General features: G+C 43.2%; 3 protein-coding genes across 4 annotated transcripts; all 3 read left to right on the top strand.

Annotated features, from left to right (window-relative positions):
- On the top strand, positions 1–997 carry LOC120646078. The gene is made up of 2 exons (XM_039922797.1): positions 1–332; positions 479–997. Exons 1-2 carry the CDS (start codon positions 179–181, stop codon positions 901–903), a joined length of 579 nt encoding a protein of 192 aa, XP_039778731.1. The 5' UTR covers positions 1–178; the 3' UTR covers positions 904–997.
- Positions 998–6,114: 5,117 nt separating this feature from the next.
- On the top strand, positions 6,115–8,572 carry LOC120646077 (caffeoylshikimate esterase-like). Its single transcript, XM_039922796.1, has 8 exons — positions 6,115–6,144; positions 6,299–6,392; positions 6,509–6,541; positions 6,788–6,934; positions 7,193–7,323; positions 7,479–7,616; positions 7,706–7,804; positions 8,351–8,572. Exons 1-8 carry the CDS (start codon positions 6,115–6,117, stop codon positions 8,570–8,572), a joined length of 894 nt encoding a protein of 297 aa, XP_039778730.1.
- Positions 8,573–8,985: 413 nt separating this feature from the next.
- LOC120643354 (caffeoylshikimate esterase-like) lies at positions 8,986–11,250 on the top strand. Of its 2 annotated transcripts, none has more exons than XM_039919701.1 (4): positions 8,986–9,395; positions 9,528–9,639; positions 9,727–10,271; positions 10,813–11,250. In XM_039919701.1, exons 1-4 carry the CDS (start codon positions 9,333–9,335, stop codon positions 11,104–11,106), a joined length of 1,014 nt encoding a protein of 337 aa, XP_039775635.1. In that variant the 5' UTR covers positions 8,986–9,332; the 3' UTR covers positions 11,107–11,250. The 2 variants fall into 2 exon arrangements, with proteins under 2 accessions (XP_039775635.1, XP_039775636.1); XM_039919702.1 differs by having other exon boundaries at positions 9,468–9,639.
- Positions 11,251–16,586: the final 5,336 nt, after the last annotated feature.

Below are 16,586 nucleotides of genomic sequence, written 5' to 3'. Positions count from 1 at the left end.
CTGGTCTTGCGGGAGGTGCCACAGCAGGAAGTCGAGTCGTCGACTTCTGTTGCCCAGTAGATTCTGGGGTGTCATTCTTCTCTTGTTGTAAGATGCTTTTGTACTCGAGTGCTTTTTGTTGTGTTATCGAGTATCCTGCCTTGACTCTGTTCTCAAGCAAGCACGGCAACTTGAGAAGATGGCTGCTCTTGAGCGGTCTTCTCAGGAGCAGTCGCGGAAGGTCAGTCTTCTGGAGGCTCGAGTCGAAGCTTTGGAGCAGGATAATTCTGCTCTTAAGGATAAGGCCTCCAAACTGCAGGAGAAGGTCAAGGCTGCTGCCAAGGAGAAGAAAGGTATTCTTTTCCTTCTTTGATGCTTGTCCTTCGGGTAGTTTTCTTGTGTTCTCATGTTTTCCTTGCTTTGACAGAGCTTAAAAGCTTGTTGTTGCGAAAGGATAATGAGGTGACTGATCTGACCAATATTATGTATCGTCACGCAGATGCTGTGGAGAAGCTGACCAAGATCAAGGCTGATGCTGATAAGCAAATGGTCAGCGATATGAAGCAGATCAGAGACTTGGCGGCAGATAGTGATCGGAAGGCTCAGCAGCTAGCTGATCTTGAGGCGGCGGCTCAAGTAGTCATCGGGATGGTCGAGGATGAAGAAGCTGGCGAGAAGAGTCTGCTAGAGCATCTTCGTGAAGCCCCCCAGCGGCTCGGCAGCTTCTTCTCCGACACTTCTTGGGATTACTTGGCTCATGTCTTAGGATTAGTTAAGTCCTTTCTCCCTTCCGTGAACTTGTCTTTTATTGGCGATGGGGTTGCCGTAAGCTGTTCGGAGGAGCGATTCTCTGAATATGTCGCGGAGATAAAACCCATCGCTGATAAGGTTATCAGCAGCTTGGAGCCAGCGCCAGAGGCTTGAACAGTTGTTGTAATATCCTCTTGGCTTTTTGTGTGGGTGTCAGTCCACTTAAGTACTTTTAACATTGTGATGTACAATACTTTTTTTCCTTTTATTTGACGGCCGGTTGGCTGGTTGCCTTTTTTATGAAGCTTTTCATCGGCTGTCTTGAATCATTTTTTTCAAGTATAGTAGTAGTCGATTTTCTTGTCGTCTTGTGGACGAGTAGTTCCTTTGTGGAAAAAGGAGAGGTTGTTTGTCGGTCGAGTACTGTGGTAATCGACGAGTTGTCGTCTTGAGGACGAAGGGTTCATTTTTAGTAGTTGGAAGTTGAGTGCGTGGCAGTCGATGAATTGCCATCTCTTTGGATGATAAGTCCTTCTTGGAGATAGGGAACTTGTCCCATCCGAGGATTTAGTACTGAAGTAATCAATCAATTGCCGTCTCATGGACGAGAGAAAAAAAATCCTTTTTGAGAGATAGGGAGCTGGTCCCATCTGAGGATCGAGTACTGAAGTAGTCGATAAATTATCGTCTCATGGACGAGAGAAAAAAATCCTTTTTGAGAGATAGGGAGCTGGTCCCATCTGAGGATCGAGTACTGAAGTAGTCGATAAATTATCGTCTCGTGGACGAAGAGATCCTTTTGGGAAATAGGGAGCTTGTCCCATCCGGAGGTCGAGAACCAGAGTAGTCGATGATTTGTCGCCTCATGGACGAAAAGTTCCTCTTGGGAAATAGGGAGCTTGTCCCATCTGACGGTTGAGTACCGAAGTAGTCGATGATTTGTCGCCTCATGGACGAGAAGTTCCTCTTGGGAAAATAGGGAGCTTGCCCCATCGAGTACCATAGTAGTCAATCATTTGTCGTCTCATGGACGATAGTGTACAGAGCTTGACTCTAGGGCCGTAAGGCTCGTGTCCCTTAGCCCCGACTACTCGATTCGACGTGCCTTTGACTTTGAGTGAACAAAGAAAGGTTGGTATTCGAGGTAGCCGAAGGAGTAACCACCCTTGGGGAGGGGGAGCTCATGTCTCTAGGTTTTACTCCTGAAGATGGTAGACAACTTTGTCTCTTGGGCCGTGAAGCTCATGTCCCCTAGCCCCAGCTACCCGATTCGCTGTGCCTTTGACCTTAACTTAACAAGGAAAGGTTGGTATTTAGAATAACTGATGGAGTATCGACTCCCGAAGAAGTAACCCCTTGGGAGGGGGGAGCTCATGGCTCCAGTGATGAAATCTTCTCTTTCATCCAGTTTTGAAGCACTCGATTTCTTTATATTGGAGTCTAATTCAAGTGGATCCATCTTGGTGTTTATTGGGTGTAGGACCGAGGATCGACTTGAATATTTGTCTTCTGCCAACACGGGTAGTGAACTGTGTCAGAGCTCGGGCGAACCCATCCTAGCCTTTATTGGGTGTAAGACCGGGGGTAAGCCCAGTAGATGACTCATTTTAGTATTTGCCTTCTGTCAACATGGGTAGTGGACTGAGTCAGAGCTCGGGCGAATCCATCCTAGCCTTTATTGGGTGTAAGATCGGCGGTAAGCCAATAGATGACTTGATTGCCAATGCGAGTAATTTTGGGGTTGAGTCAGAGCTCGAGCGAACCTAACCTAGCCTTTATTGGGTGTAAGACTGGGGGTAAGCCCAATAGATGACTCGAGTCAGAGTTCGGGCGAACCCATCCTAATCTTTATTGGGTGTAAGACCGGGGGTAAGCCCAATAGATGACTCGTTTGAGTAGCTGGCATGCTTGATCCCTTATTGGAAAGGATTTTGCTCGTGTTGGGTCTCCTTTTTGTTGTCTTTGTTGGCAGAAGATGGGGATGCTCCGAGTGCTTTGCGAAGAGTGCTACATTGAAAACTCGAGTGCTTTCCTTTGGGATGCAGGAAGCACTTTGAATGGATTTTTTGTTGAGTAGAATCAATCGTCGACTGCTTTGGTTGAGAAGGAGGTGCTGCCTTGTCGCGACGTCGTTTTCGCGGGTTGTACCCGTAGATATAAGGTATCCAGAAATTAGATGTTGGACTGTAGGCTTCGACTTCCTCATGATCTTCCCTTTTGTTGATGATGACTAATTTTGCGTTACAGCCAATGTTGATAACATTGTGTAAGTCACTGTTGGAGTAGTCGAACGAGTCGCCAAGTTGTTGATGATGCTCTGTCTTGAGAATCATCTTGGGGTGTTGTCTAGATGGACGGTGAATGTGATTCCCGGTGGAGGAATTTCATGGCTAGCTGCTGCTGCTTCAGTTATCTCCGGTTCAGAGATGAATTCGTCATAGTTCAAGTCTTCCAGTGCTGTGGAATCAACTTTTCGGTTCGTAGCGTCCGAAAGGAAAGACATGAAAATTTCGCGATTGTGGCTGCGAGTTTTTGAATTGATGTTGTCTTCCTTGAGCGGAAAGCTATGTTGGAATGGTAGTTCTTCGTCTTCTGAGAGTTGTTGCTTCTCTGAGGACTGCAGTTCCATTTTTGTAGTGGCCGTAGAAGTCGACTCCTTGTCGGATTCAGTCTTCTTGTCCAAATCGGATCGTAGTACGAGCCGGTTTCTTTTGAGGACTTGGTCCGAATCTGGAGAGAGTCCGAGAGTGTGTCGAAGAAGGTCTTCATCATATGGGGGGATGTCAGCTGGGAGCCATCCGCCTTCGATTCGGACTGAAAGTTCATTTATGAATTTATCGTATTTTCCCAAATTGTCACGTTCCTTAGGAGAAAATAACCGCGGCATGCGGAGATCTTCTTGCGGAGTAGGGGAATTTGGAGTTTGGATGGTGTTGCACCAGCGACTCATGTAGTCATCTATTGAAACAGAGTCTTCTGTAGGGTGGGATTGTGATAGGTATTGATCCACTTGAGTTGCTGACTTGTTTTGTGAATCGTCCCACAGCTTCTTCGCTTTGGATCGCTACCAGAAGGCTTCGAGCTTGTGGGGATTGTTTAATCCTTCCATGAATAAGTCGATGTCGTGTGACCACTCGGCTAGTTCATCTTCAGATATTGGGTCATCCAATTCTTCGAGATATTTAATGAAAGATTGGTCTTGTTCCAGCTCTGTAGAGTTGAGATCCCAGTGGTTGGAGGACTCTTCGCGATAAGTGCTGATGTTGAACGTGTCATCAGCTAACTGAAGGCAGTGTTCGATCTTTTCATCAACATCGTCGATGTTTGAAAAAGTGTTTTTCGGCTGCTTCTTTTCGCGAGTAATTTTCTTGAAGCTAGGCTTTGATTTTTTTTTCTTCCGAAGACTTGGTTCAGCGATGCGGATGCAATTAGGAAGTATGGTCTTTCCGTTCATGGAAGTTTCTTGCTTGGAATCTTCCAGCAGTTTTTCCAAGTCCTCCTTCAATTCGGAGAGTGTTTTGGCTTTGATTGCGTCGAATTCGGGTTGAATCCGAGCTTCATTGTTGAAGTTCGAAAATCCGATTTCTTCGAGTTGATCGATGAATTCATCGAATTTACAACGTTTTGCAGTTTCTGAAACTTCTGGTTGATCTTGATTGATTGAATAGCTTTCGAAGCCGCCTGATCTGTCGGCGACGAAGATCCATGAACCGATGCGAAGGGAGGTGCATTTTTCGAGCACCGGAATGCCGTCAAGAGAAGCCATCGAGTTCTTCTGACGATTGTTGGCGAGAGGCCCCACGGTGGGCGCCAGCTGTCGTTGTTTTACCGTCGGGTTCTCCAAGAGGTATCCTGAGGAGAGTGGTTATGAGTAGGGACTCGCCAAGATCAGAACGCGATGGTGCAAGGAACACATGGATTTAGACAGGTTCAGGCCGCCGGAGCGTATTACCCTATGTCCTATGTGGTAGTTTGTATTCCCTCAGGTATTGTTCGATGTTTTGGAGGGGTCCCTGCTCGCCCTTATAAGGTCTGGGGAAACAGGGTTACATGGAAATCCTAGTCGAGTTCTGTTAGGATCCTAGTCCGAGAGGTTCGGCTAGTTCCCGGAACCATCGACTAGTTCTACTCTTATTCGGGTAGGTACAAAAGAGGTAGAGCATTGCCATATACTGTTCCCTACTCTAGAATATTCCACCCTGGTGAGCAGTCCTGCTGCCCCAGGTCTGACAGTTAGTCCTCGTTGATAGGTTAACCCCTTGGTGGAGTCCGTGTTGACTAGTTAGGCTTAGCTAAGGTGGGTAATGGCTTTGCTGGGATCTGCACCGACACTAAGGTGATCGTGCTGCGGTACCCCACTTGTGGGTAAGGTGTACAACCTTTGCAGAGTGTAAAACCTATTCGAATAGCTGTGCTCACGGAATTGAGCGAGTTATAGTTTGGTCACATAACTAGCACTTCTTCTGGGAATGGATGGGTTGGCGTGAGTTGTTTTGGAAAAGTGTTCGACAGCTGTGCCGTGTGCTACGTCGGATGAGGAGTCTGGTAGCAACTTATAAACTTGGATCCTGTGTGGATCAACCCTACGTGTTACTCGGTACAAAATAATTGCTCTAAAAATCCTTTTCTTCCAAAATAAACCCATGCATAAAAATTAGCTTTCCGCAAATTAAACCTTAGCCTTATCCTTGATTTATCCTGTGCATATATTCTGTTTATACCCCCTCCGTGGGTGTGATTGAACTTGCTGAGTACGTTTGTACTCACCCTTGCTTAATATTTACAGAGGAAGATCCAGAGCTCCTTCCCGAGGACGATGAGTAGGGGGGTTTCGTTCTGCACCCAGCTTTGCCTATGGATTAGGGTCACCCGCAGGAAGTTTTGCATGGCGCAAGACTCTGATGACCTCTACAAAGTTAGCCTCTACGTTTGGTTTGTAGTTCTTGTTCTTGCGATAGTGGCGCTCCTTTGCCCACCACCGCGTAGAGTTGTACGGTGATGTACCATATGATGTAATAAATGTGTTATCAGTTTCCTGAGACTGATATTTGTATCACATTTAAGTCACATCTTTAGAGGGGACGCTTCAAAAACATAAAACAATTTATAAATCCATGCTAATTTATATAAAGATGTTTGGGGTGAGAGCTTATCAAGTATCTAGTTTGTGTTTGCTAAACTTAGCCCACTTAAATATAGCTAATCCTTAACCACACAATCTGTGGTGCCTTGCATGGATACAAAAAGCACCACAAAAAATATGTATCTTCAAATTAAGATATCCACACAATGGGGAACCAACTTCTCTTTGACCATTCCTAAGTATAAATTACATATGTACAGATTGTTTAATGCCTTAGCATTATCACTCCATTTTCAAAGCAAATGGCCGATGATGATATCAAGTATGAAGAGGTAAATTTATATTGATTATTCTTTTAATTATAACTTAACTTATGTGGACAAAATTTCTTATACTTTGTCAAGCTGATATATATGAAGAGCCATTCAATAATTCTCATACCAAGTTTCTTCTCAATATCATATATTCGGATTTTTTCTATCCCAGGAATTTGTTTTGAATGCACGAGGAATGAATCTATTTACATGTCAATGGAGACCTTCAACCATTGAACCAAAAGCCCTCATCTTTCTGTGCCATGGTAACTTGGTTGCTGATATGATGTTGCTTTTCAGTTTCCAATACAACTTTATCAAAGTGACGTTGCCCTTTTAACATTATTTGATTTGGTTATCTCTCTTACTCTACACATTTTAGGATACGCCATGGAATGCAGCATTTCGATGAGAGGTAAATACCATAATGATGTAACTCCTGTGCAAATCTTAACCTAAAAAATTCAATTTTATGATTGCCTTCGTAAAAAAATATATGGTATGGGTTTAGACCAACCACCATACACGCTAATTAGAAATCACACCAACTACTCTTCATGTATTCTTATTAGGGTAACAGGATTATAATTCCATTAATTTTGCATAAATATATAATAAAAATTCATAATTAGCTTATACATCTTGATATTATTTCTTTTAGGCACAGGTACTAGGTTGGCGCAAGCTGGATTTGCAGTGCATGGAATGGATTATGAAGGCCATGGGAAGTCTTCTGGACTTCAAGGCTATATTACGAGTTTCAATGACATTGTAGTTGATTGCTCTAAGTACTTTGCAAGTGTTTGTGGTATGTATAACTAATGTAATCACCTATTGCTCCATTCATACTTCCCATATGCTTGATCATGCAATCCTTTATTATGATTCCACATGATACCTGCATTTCGTAAGAAGCCATCAATTTCTCTTAAATGGTCATTTCCAATTCTTTTAGGAAAAATGTATCTCATATAGAAATGTAAATGAGTTTTCTAGCACTAGATTGTCAGACATAAGTTTTGAAGCTCTAAAACAATTTTCCCAATATTATGATTCCCTTGTATAGAGAAATTGGAGTACAAGAACCGAAGGAAATTCTTGCTTGGAGAATCCATGGGGGGAGCTATTGTGCTTATGCTTCATAGGAAAGAACCTACTTATTGGGATGGAGCCATTTTAGTCGCTCCAATGTGCAAGGTTATTTTCGATAATTTGTGTACTCATTGACATTTGATTTTTTTTAGCAATAATAGTGTGTATATCTATGTATGTACCTATGTACATACACACATACGTCGGTTTAAGTCTCATCAAGATGAAATTTATATTCCAATGGTATAACACTCACATAGATTGTCGAAGATATGAAGCCTCATCCCATCGTGATTTCAATTTTAAGTAAGCTCAGTAATGTGATCCCTACATGGAGGATCATCCCTAATGAAGATATCATTGATAGGGCGATTAAAAGTGAAGAATGGCGTGAAGAGGTACGAGGAAAAGATATATGGGAAGACTTAAACCTAAAAGATTATTGATTTTTTTAGAACTACTAGCTAATATCATCACCTTTTGTCAGGTAAGAAATAATCATTATTGCTATAAGGGAAAGCCAAGGCTAAAGACCGGCTATGAACTTTTTATGGCAAGCTTGGATATTGAAAGCAATCTTGACAAGGTACTAGAGCAAGACTTGGAATCAAACTTTTTGTCAAAATGTTACTTTTGTTGGTTATTTATTAAATTTTTAGACGTATGAAATTGTGGCATTAATTTTGTCATGATTACTGCTATGATTAAGAAAATGAAAAATGACATTTGAGGTATTGAGTGTAGCGAACCTAACAATTTTTTTTAGCACTAGCCATTTTGTTTATATTGGTATGGAACAGTTGAATTGAAGTGACATGATATATTTGTTTCATAATCATAGATATTAGTTGTCTCATATTTTACCAAATAATTAAGGTAGCTAACAATTATGTGGGCTGCACAAAGGTATTTTAAATTTGTTTGACTAATAAGTAATCATCTTGTGTACATTTTATTTTACGTGAAAATGTAATACAAAGTATGCATTATCAGAAAACTAATTAATAAATTGTTTGGAAATATGAAAAACCAAATGTCAGCACAACTGTTTTGGTACCATGTTATAATAAAAAACTAAAGCATCTATATATCGGCCTTTGAATTAGATTGTTCCTGTCTTTATTCCAAATAGGTTACTCTACCATTCATCATAGTCCATGGTGGTGATGATGCTGTGACTGACCCATCTGTAAGCGAAGCACTATATACATTAGCTGAGAGCAAGGATAAGACATTAAAGCTGTACCCAGGGATGTGCCATGCTTTGACTTCTGGTGAGCCCAAGGAGAACATTGATATTGTGTTTTCAGACATCATCAAATGGCTAAATGAGAGGGCGGCATCAACTTCGTAACTTATATAAGTCATCGATGCTTATGTACTACAGTCATTAGCATTAGATTTATAGTGCAGCAAGTGAGTAGTTGCCAATACATACCGTCATGTAAAGCTTCTCATCAGTACAAAAAAAAAACTAAATGTATTTAGCAAGTAGTTGTTGCAGATATGTTTGATAATATGCAATTCGTTGATGTGAGTGCTAGTTTGTAGTTGCACATATAGTTGGGTATGCGAAACGTGTAGGAAGATGACATCCATCCATCCATCCATGTGTGGACGGGATGGAGTAGTTGATGGTGTTGACATATATATAATTATATGTATACAGAACAGGGTTTATTTCTTTATTATATTTATTATTAAAAGAAAAAAAGATCTGCTTGCTGGTGTATTTTGGATCCTATATATCCTACTAAGATATGAGATATATATGCCTCTCGGCCGTGCGTCTCATTATTCCCTCTCGTCGCTCATTCTTGCTAGATTATCGTAGATAGAGAGAGAGATATATCTGCTTGGCCGGCCTTCATCCCTCTCAAGTGTGTGTGTGTGTAGCTAGTCAACTCTTCTCGATCTCCTCTCTGGCCTGTTCTCTGCCTGCTGCTGCTTTAATTTAGAGTATTTGTTTTCCAATCAATCCCTGGCAGTTAGTTGAATAATCGTCTTGGTCGTCGATCGCAAATTGGGCCAATTCAACTCCATTATATCCAACTCCGCCGCCGCGCCGGTGGTCTTGTTCCATTATTCCTGCCCCAGAACAGAGTACTGAAGAGATGAGCAGCGGCAACGGCGGCGGCGGCGAGGACGACGACGTCCTGGACCACGAGTACCAAGAGGTAGGATTCTCGATATGATACTCCGTCGTCCGTCCTCCTATTTGATAGATCTCGTCTAAGACTAATTAACAGCTCGATCGATCTGCTGCGCGCGGCCATGGATCGATCTATCTACTGCATGATTATTAATAGGAGTATGTGAGGAACTCGCGGGGGATGAGCCTGTTCGCATGCAGATGGCTGCCTGGGAAGAGGTGGACGACGAAGCAGGGCCCTCCCAAGGCGCTCATCTTCCTCTGCCATGGTTGGCTTCTTAATTATTGCGATATTCAATTATTCAATTCTGGCACTGTTTGGAATTTGGAAACTGAATGAATCAACAATTAATTAGGTTACGCTGTGGAGTGCGGCGTTACCATGCGCGGCACCGGCGAGCGTCTGGCCCGTGCCGGCTACGCCGTGTACGGCCTCGACTACGAGGGCCACGGCCGCTCCGACGGCCTGCAGGGCTACGTGCCAGACTTCCAGGCCCTCGTCCAGGACTGCGACGACTACTTCGCCTCCGTCGTCCGCCGCTCCCACGTCCGCAGGTTCTTCCTTCTCGGCGAGTCCATGGGCGGCGCCGTCGCTCTCCTCCTCCACCGCGCTCGCCCCGACTTCTGGGCCGGCGCCGTGCTGGTGGCGCCCATGTGCAAGATCGCCGACGACATGCGGCCTCACCCGGTGGTCGTCAACATCCTGAGGGCCATCACCTCCATCATCCCCACCTGGAAGATCGTGCCCACCGCCGACGTCATCGACGCCGCCTACAGGATGCAGGAGAAGAGGGACGAGATCCGGGGCAACCCCTACTGCTACAAGGACAAGCCGCGACTCAAGACCGCCTTCGAGCTGCTCAAGGTCAGCTTGGACGTCGAGGCCAACCTCCTGCACAAGGTACGTCCTACTACTCTTTATCTATCTACTACTTTACTAATTGCTTGATTTACTAATTACTTCTTCTTCTGTTTGAATACATTAGTGCTAAAGTTTAGTACTTTTACTTACCCATTAACACTTGAATCCAAACAAACAGAGAATCTAATTCTTCTGGATTTATCTCCTCCGATCCTCCCAATTAATTAACTAACAGATCACATGGTGGTGGAGATGTGGATCCATCTGCTTCAAAACCAGTACTTTATTAATTATCCACTGTCCAATTAGTTAAGTGGTTCGGTCAACAATTAGCCACTGTCCAATTAGCTAGGGATCGATCAGTACAGCTCTAGTAATAAGGAACGTCACTGTCCAATTATATTACTCGCTTGTTGTCTGACCAGGCCAACACAATTCAGAAAATTGACCCACATTGTTTCTCGATTCATATGCTGATATGAGTGTTCAAAGAACATCATTGCTAATGAGAAATAAAACAGACGGACCAGGCCAACACGTACAATTCAGAAAATTGACCCACATTAATTAATTGTTGAAGGTGTCGTTGCCGTTCCTGATCGTACACGGCGGTGCGGACAAGGTGACGGACCCTTCGGTGAGCGAGCTGTTATACCAATCGGCGGCGAGCCAGGACAAGACGCTCAAGCTCTACCCAGGCATGTGGCACGCCCTCACCTCTGGTGAGTCGCCCAACAACATCCGCACTGTTTTCCAAGATATCATCGCTTGGCTGGACCACAGATCCATCTCGATGGAGGACCTGCCAGCAGAGGTGGAGCAGAAGGCCAGGCATGACGACCACCACCACCATGCAGCAGGCAACACCAAATAGCTAGCTGCATATTGTCTCTCAATGTATACACACACATGAATGCATGTAGCTAGGATCCAATATAATGGAGCAATAGTTCAATTATTGTGATATACACACAGAACCATTATATATTTGAGTAAAGTCCGTTTTACATCCCTGAAATAGTCGCCAAAAAACCCTCCGCAACTCAATGCAAATACCATGTATGTGCTGTGTCTCAAGTATTTATACCGGTCAAAATACGCCCTGGAGACCAGTTCAAAGTGGTTTTGACCGCGTTCGCCGTCCATGTCAGCCCACCTCGCCACGTCACCAGCATATAAAGGAGATTAGAGGCAATTGTCGCCGAGCTCCTCGTGCTGCTGTTCCACTCCGCACTACTTAAATAAATGATTTGTAGAATTGCCCCATTTTTTTTAAGGGCGGGTCAAAACATAACCTGCGGCTACTGTATCTGTTGATCCGCTTTTGAAAATGCATTTCGAGGGGCTAGCGACGCCATCACCCGCCCTGAAAATGGTGGCCATCGGCTCTAGAAATGCAAGTTTAGGGGCGGGTGATGGCATGACTCGTCTCTAAAACTAGTCTCTTTTTTACGAGAAAGTCCCTAAAACTAGTCCAATGCAAAAAAAGTACATAACTTTTTCATATGATCTCAGATGGAGTGAACTTTTATATCAAAATTGTAGAGATTGATGAGACATAAAACTTTCGGTTATTTAATAGTCCAAAAATTATTATAAGTTCTTTAATTTCAAAATATACAAGTTCTGAATTTTTTTGAAACAACCTCGGATATAGAGTAGTTCCATATCAAAGTTGCAGTGATAAGATCTAAAATTTTATAATTTATACTTCATTTAAGATATTTTAGGATCACAAGATTATTTAATAGTTGTGCCCTACACATAGCTATTGTGGCAGAACCGCCAAAATTAATCCGACTCAAGTGCGCTAACCATTACCATTATAGATGAAATAGTTAACACGCACTTTAAACGGAATAATATGACAGTCTGTCGGGTAAAATCCCGATAAAACCACTGTATTTCTGATCGAAACAACATACCTCACGCGAAGGTGAGTTCAGAGATTACAATAACCATAAATTTTACAACACAAACCTCAACAGTAATTGTTATTACAAACTGAGTTTGAGAATTCAAATAGAGTACTTCAAAAATTTGAAGGTAGATAAGTTCTTCAGAGTTTATAAACAGCGGAAAAGAAAATGATATCTAGCGACGATATATGACATCATGATGAAGCCCGTACATGACGTCAATTTCACCAAGCATCCCAAAAATTTACCTGAAAACAAAGTCAAAAGCAAGACTGAGTATACTAATACTCAGCAAGGCTGACCCGACTAAGGGTATATAATATATCCCTTTAACTAGACATGCAAGGCTTGTGAAGGCTCTGGGGTTTCTTTTACTGAAAAGCAACAAAGAGTATGTCCTTAATTTCAAGTTTTAGCTTTTAGATTCTAGTTTCATTAGTCATTCTAGATAAGCACCTATCTATACAAATATGGTAGAGGAATTAATTGCATCCAACAAGATTGAGTATCATAATTGTTCCACTTCTTACTCTATGTGGCAAAGGGATCAAGCAGTCTCAATTTCCGCGAGAAACGGACGATTCTGAATCGAATTTACAACCTTGCAAGGGTAAACCTAACAGACATGCTTGGAGCACTGACGAGTCACTCCCAAGCAACCGTTTGCTTCTCAATCCGGTTCATGGATCAGTGCTACTCTCCCCGACTACAGAGAACCGCCATTCTCTGCACCCGTGGTGTTGCGCAACATAAAATAAACTTCCAACATAACTTAACTTCCTATCTCTAAGAGAGAGTGGAAGGTATGTCCATTTGCCGGGCCGATTAGTTACTAGGCTTGCCGCGTACCATATTTACGGCATGTGGCTAGTACTTTCAAACGCTTAACCACCGCTACCACACACTGCGGCCTTATCAAATTTTATCAACACAGACGGATTTCCACCATGAAGCTTGTAACTCAATCCGTCCATGGTCCTTATAGTGATTGTAAGAAAGTAAACAATCAACTCCTATAAGGCTCGCGAGTGACAGGCAATCACTCGACTTTTACCAGTCCTATTAGCATAGCAGCTATTCGGACTCAGATTCTAGTGTTCAATCAATAGGAACCTAGAATTATGCATCTAAGGTTTTCATTCAACTCCAATAACTTAAATGCACAAGTAATTAACAATAAGTTGCATAATTTGGAAATAATAGGATTATGCACCGGGGCTTACCTTCATTAGTGTCTATAAAGTCAGTAGGCTTTAACGCTTCCGAATAAGAGTTTGAGATTTCAGTTAATTTTGCGACGTTGGCCTCTGGTTCCTGGATAAGTTCGTACGTTCCGTCTACTAACGATGTTGTTTCTATATGCAATGCAATAATTGGAAATTAATAGTGAGACACTTGAGTATAGCTTTCCTTCACTATAGAGTGTAAACCAATAAAATAAACATTTAAAACTAAGCTTAAAAGTGTTACTTTACTGGGCAATCGTTTATAGAGTAAAAGTGAACATAATAAACTTCATAAACTAGCTACACTAAACAAAAATGGATGAGATTCTAAACATCAAACATCAACTCAAAGTACAAATGGAAAAACCATATATATAATTCAAGCTCAAACTTGGAGCTTACTCTAACAAAAACAACACTAGCACAACAAGATCTACTTATAGGTCAAGTTTCAGACATAACTAGAGATTGAAACTTCATGGTCATGACATACTACTCAGTAGTAGCTCTCAAGAATATTTTCATAATTTTGCAAGGATAGAAACTAGCATGTATGAATTAACTTTAAAACTCGAACACATAATTCAAAACTCAAACTAAATAGTGCTTAAACTCTCCCAAATATTATCATAAACTACTTGTGATCAGTAGAGCCCATGGTAAAAAGATGACCCTAAGAAACTAACGAAAACATACTTTACTAAAATAATAAGTGTATAAGCTAGAAATAAGCAAAGTACATAAAATCATAAGCAAAAGTCAGGCATTTGGATCACAAATTTTACACAAGATTATACATGGCAAAAGGATGCTAGGTTCCAAAAAGCAAGCGTAGCAAGGCTATGGTTAAAAAGATATAAATAAATCACTGATTTCCTAACAATTAAACTAGAGCACACAGTATAAGGTTTTAAACAAACTTTAGTAGCCAAAGTCATAGAGCTAGTTAAGAGGAACACAACAAAACTAATTTGGCATTTTTCTATTTTTCCTACATTTTTCTAGAATTTTCCAAAATTCACTGAAAAGAAAAGAAAAGAGTTTAGGCAGTTTTGCAAAAAGGACCTTGGAAAGAATCTAATCAAAGCAATCAGGTCCTTCGGCCATGTCCGGCGGCAGAGGAGGTTCTGGCCGGTCTGATTCTGGGCGAGGTCCGACCCTGGCGGCGAGGGGGAAGTTGGGGGAAACGGTGAGGGGGCTCGTGCGCACCTGCCGGTAGTCTCAGCTAGGGCAGAGGTGGTCTGTGGCGGGCTGTCCACTGCGAGCTTGCTCGCCAGCGGCGGGTGAGCTCGTTGTTGGCCATTTTGGCGAGAGGGAGCGGGGAGCGGAGGGGGGGGAGGGCGAGGAGACTCAAGGCGGCGAGAGGGAGCTTGGTGTGCTACCAATTGGGAAAAAGGGAGGTCGAAGAAGGAGGTTCCACGGGCGGCCGAGGCTCGCCGGAGTGGAGGAAGGAGGCGGTGGTGCCGTGGTGGTACATGGCGTGCAGGGGGTCAGCCCTGCCATTTATAGGCACGAGAGATGAGAAGATAGAGCTGGGCAGCGGCCTGGGGGTAAGAGCATCGAGGAGGCAAGCTAGGGCCGGTGGTGGGCCCGTTTCAGGCCGACAGCGACGAGGTGTCGCGCGGGCAAGCAGCGTGGCGCGCGCGAGCGAAGCCAGCAGAGGCGGTTCGGGTGGAGGTGGGGCTTCTGCACGACGCGTGGAGGCGGCCAAGACGGTGCCCCGAGGTGGCATGGCGACCAGTGGGCGGGAACCCACGGCGGAGGGGCGGCGCCTCTGTTTCAGTGGAGGGAGGAAGAAGAAGGGTGGTTTTGTGATTTTCCAAAATTTCAGGGGCCTAATTGAAAAGTAAAATTTTCTTTTGATCTAGGGCTCAAATGAAAAAGTGTTCAACATGAAAGTTGTGTAGTTTTTCAACATCTACAACTTTCATGTTGTGCAAAAATTCACTAGGTCAAAGGATTTGAAATTATTTTGAAATCCATCAATTCTTTTAAAATGCAAAGGAACACAACCTAAGTTTTAAAATTGCAAGGGTAGCCCTGAGCATAAATGTATCTTTTTATGAGGGTAAACATGAAAAACAAAATATGCACTTTAACCCCTCATAAATTTTGAAATTTTTGCCTTATGCAAAACTATTTTATAAAAAGGACTCTGCATTTTTCCAAAATTACAAAAATACCTTTGCTATGGTAATCATGGTTTAAATTTTTAAATAAACATAAACACAAAAGCTATATTTTAACTGGGTGTTTTTAGCCATAAAACCTGGATTGTCACAGCTATAACTATATACTGTCTCATACAACTCAACTAAAATAGAAAAATATTTTCAGAGGTAAGTGTTGTCACCTTCTCCTGAAAATGGATTTCGAAGGGCGGGTGATGGATTTCCAGGGGCAGATACCTGCCCCTAAAAATCAGCCCATCAAGATTACGGCGTCCACATCATTGATCTGCGCCCCCTCGCCCTCTACCAATCACACAGCGCCTCGGCCTTTATATCACCTACCCGGTTCTTTCTCTATCCCCGGTTCATTCCTTCTCTCTCCCTCGGATCCCCTCCCCTTCGCTCTCCCTCGGATCCCCTCCCCTTCTCTCTCGATCACCTCTTCTCTCATCACATCCCCTCCTATCTTGCAACACAAGACATCGACAGCAGCCTCCAGCGAGCCGCGCCATAGCTGAATAGTGGCTAGGAGAGTCGCCTCGCGCCATTGAGGTACTTGCCGAAGTGCTCGGCTCCTGCCCTTGCCTCCGAGGACCGGGGCCTTAGAAGCTCGGCTGCGCCGCCGCTGTACACGGAGAGGATGCTTGCCCGCGTCAATCCGCTCCCGGTTCACAGCGTAGTGCTCGACGCACGCCCGGCCGAAGCTGTGGCCGAGCCGCTTCAGGTGCGGCATCACATGGTCACTCTCGAAAAATGAAAAGTTGTAGGACTACCAATAAAGGTGACTGGGCCTCGTGCAACCAGTGGCACAGCCTCTAAGCACCTAGACATCCCATAATGGACCCATACTAATAGTTCATAGAATCAAAGAACAGAATGCTTAATTTAGAAGATATCCCAATTTCTCACCAAAAGATCGTTGAAGATTTCACATTTCAAATTATGAAGTAAGTCATTAACTCCCATAAATTTCTTATCCCCACTGGAGCTACTGATCGTTCATAGAATCAAAGAACAGAATGCTTAAATTAGAAGATA

Source organism: Panicum virgatum, chromosome 8K (genome assembly GCF_016808335.1).
Source record: "Panicum virgatum strain AP13 chromosome 8K, P.virgatum_v5, whole genome shotgun sequence".
Lineage (NCBI taxonomy): Eukaryota > Viridiplantae > Streptophyta > Magnoliopsida > Poales > Poaceae > Panicum > Panicum virgatum.
The sequence above is the reverse complement of the archived record's forward strand: the minus strand, read 5'-3'. Positions and strand labels throughout refer to the sequence as shown.

Coding starts and splice junctions, on each gene's coding strand:
- LOC120646078 (XM_039922797.1), top strand. CDS start 179: ATGGCTGCTCTTGAGCGGTCTTCTCAGGAGCAGTCGCGGAAGGTCAGT. Junction 333..478: donor TGCTGCCAAGGAGAAGAAAG/GTATTCTTTTCC, acceptor ATCGTCACGCAG/ATGCTGTGGAGAAGCTGACC.
- LOC120646077 (XM_039922796.1), top strand. CDS start 6,115: ATGGCCGATGATGATATCAAGTATGAAGAG. Junction 6,393..6,508: donor CCTCATCTTTCTGTGCCATG/GTAACTTGGTTG, acceptor TACACATTTTAG/GATACGCCATGGAATGCAGC. Junction 6,542..6,787: donor ATGCAGCATTTCGATGAGAG/GTAAATACCATA, acceptor TATTTCTTTTAG/GCACAGGTACTAGGTTGGCG.
- LOC120643354 (XM_039919701.1), top strand. CDS start 9,333: ATGAGCAGCGGCAACGGCGGCGGCGGCGAGGACGACGACGTCCTGGAC. Junction 9,396..9,527: donor TGGACCACGAGTACCAAGAG/GTAGGATTCTCG, acceptor GATTATTAATAG/GAGTATGTGAGGAACTCGCG. Junction 9,640..9,726: donor GCTCATCTTCCTCTGCCATG/GTTGGCTTCTTA, acceptor ACAATTAATTAG/GTTACGCTGTGGAGTGCGGC.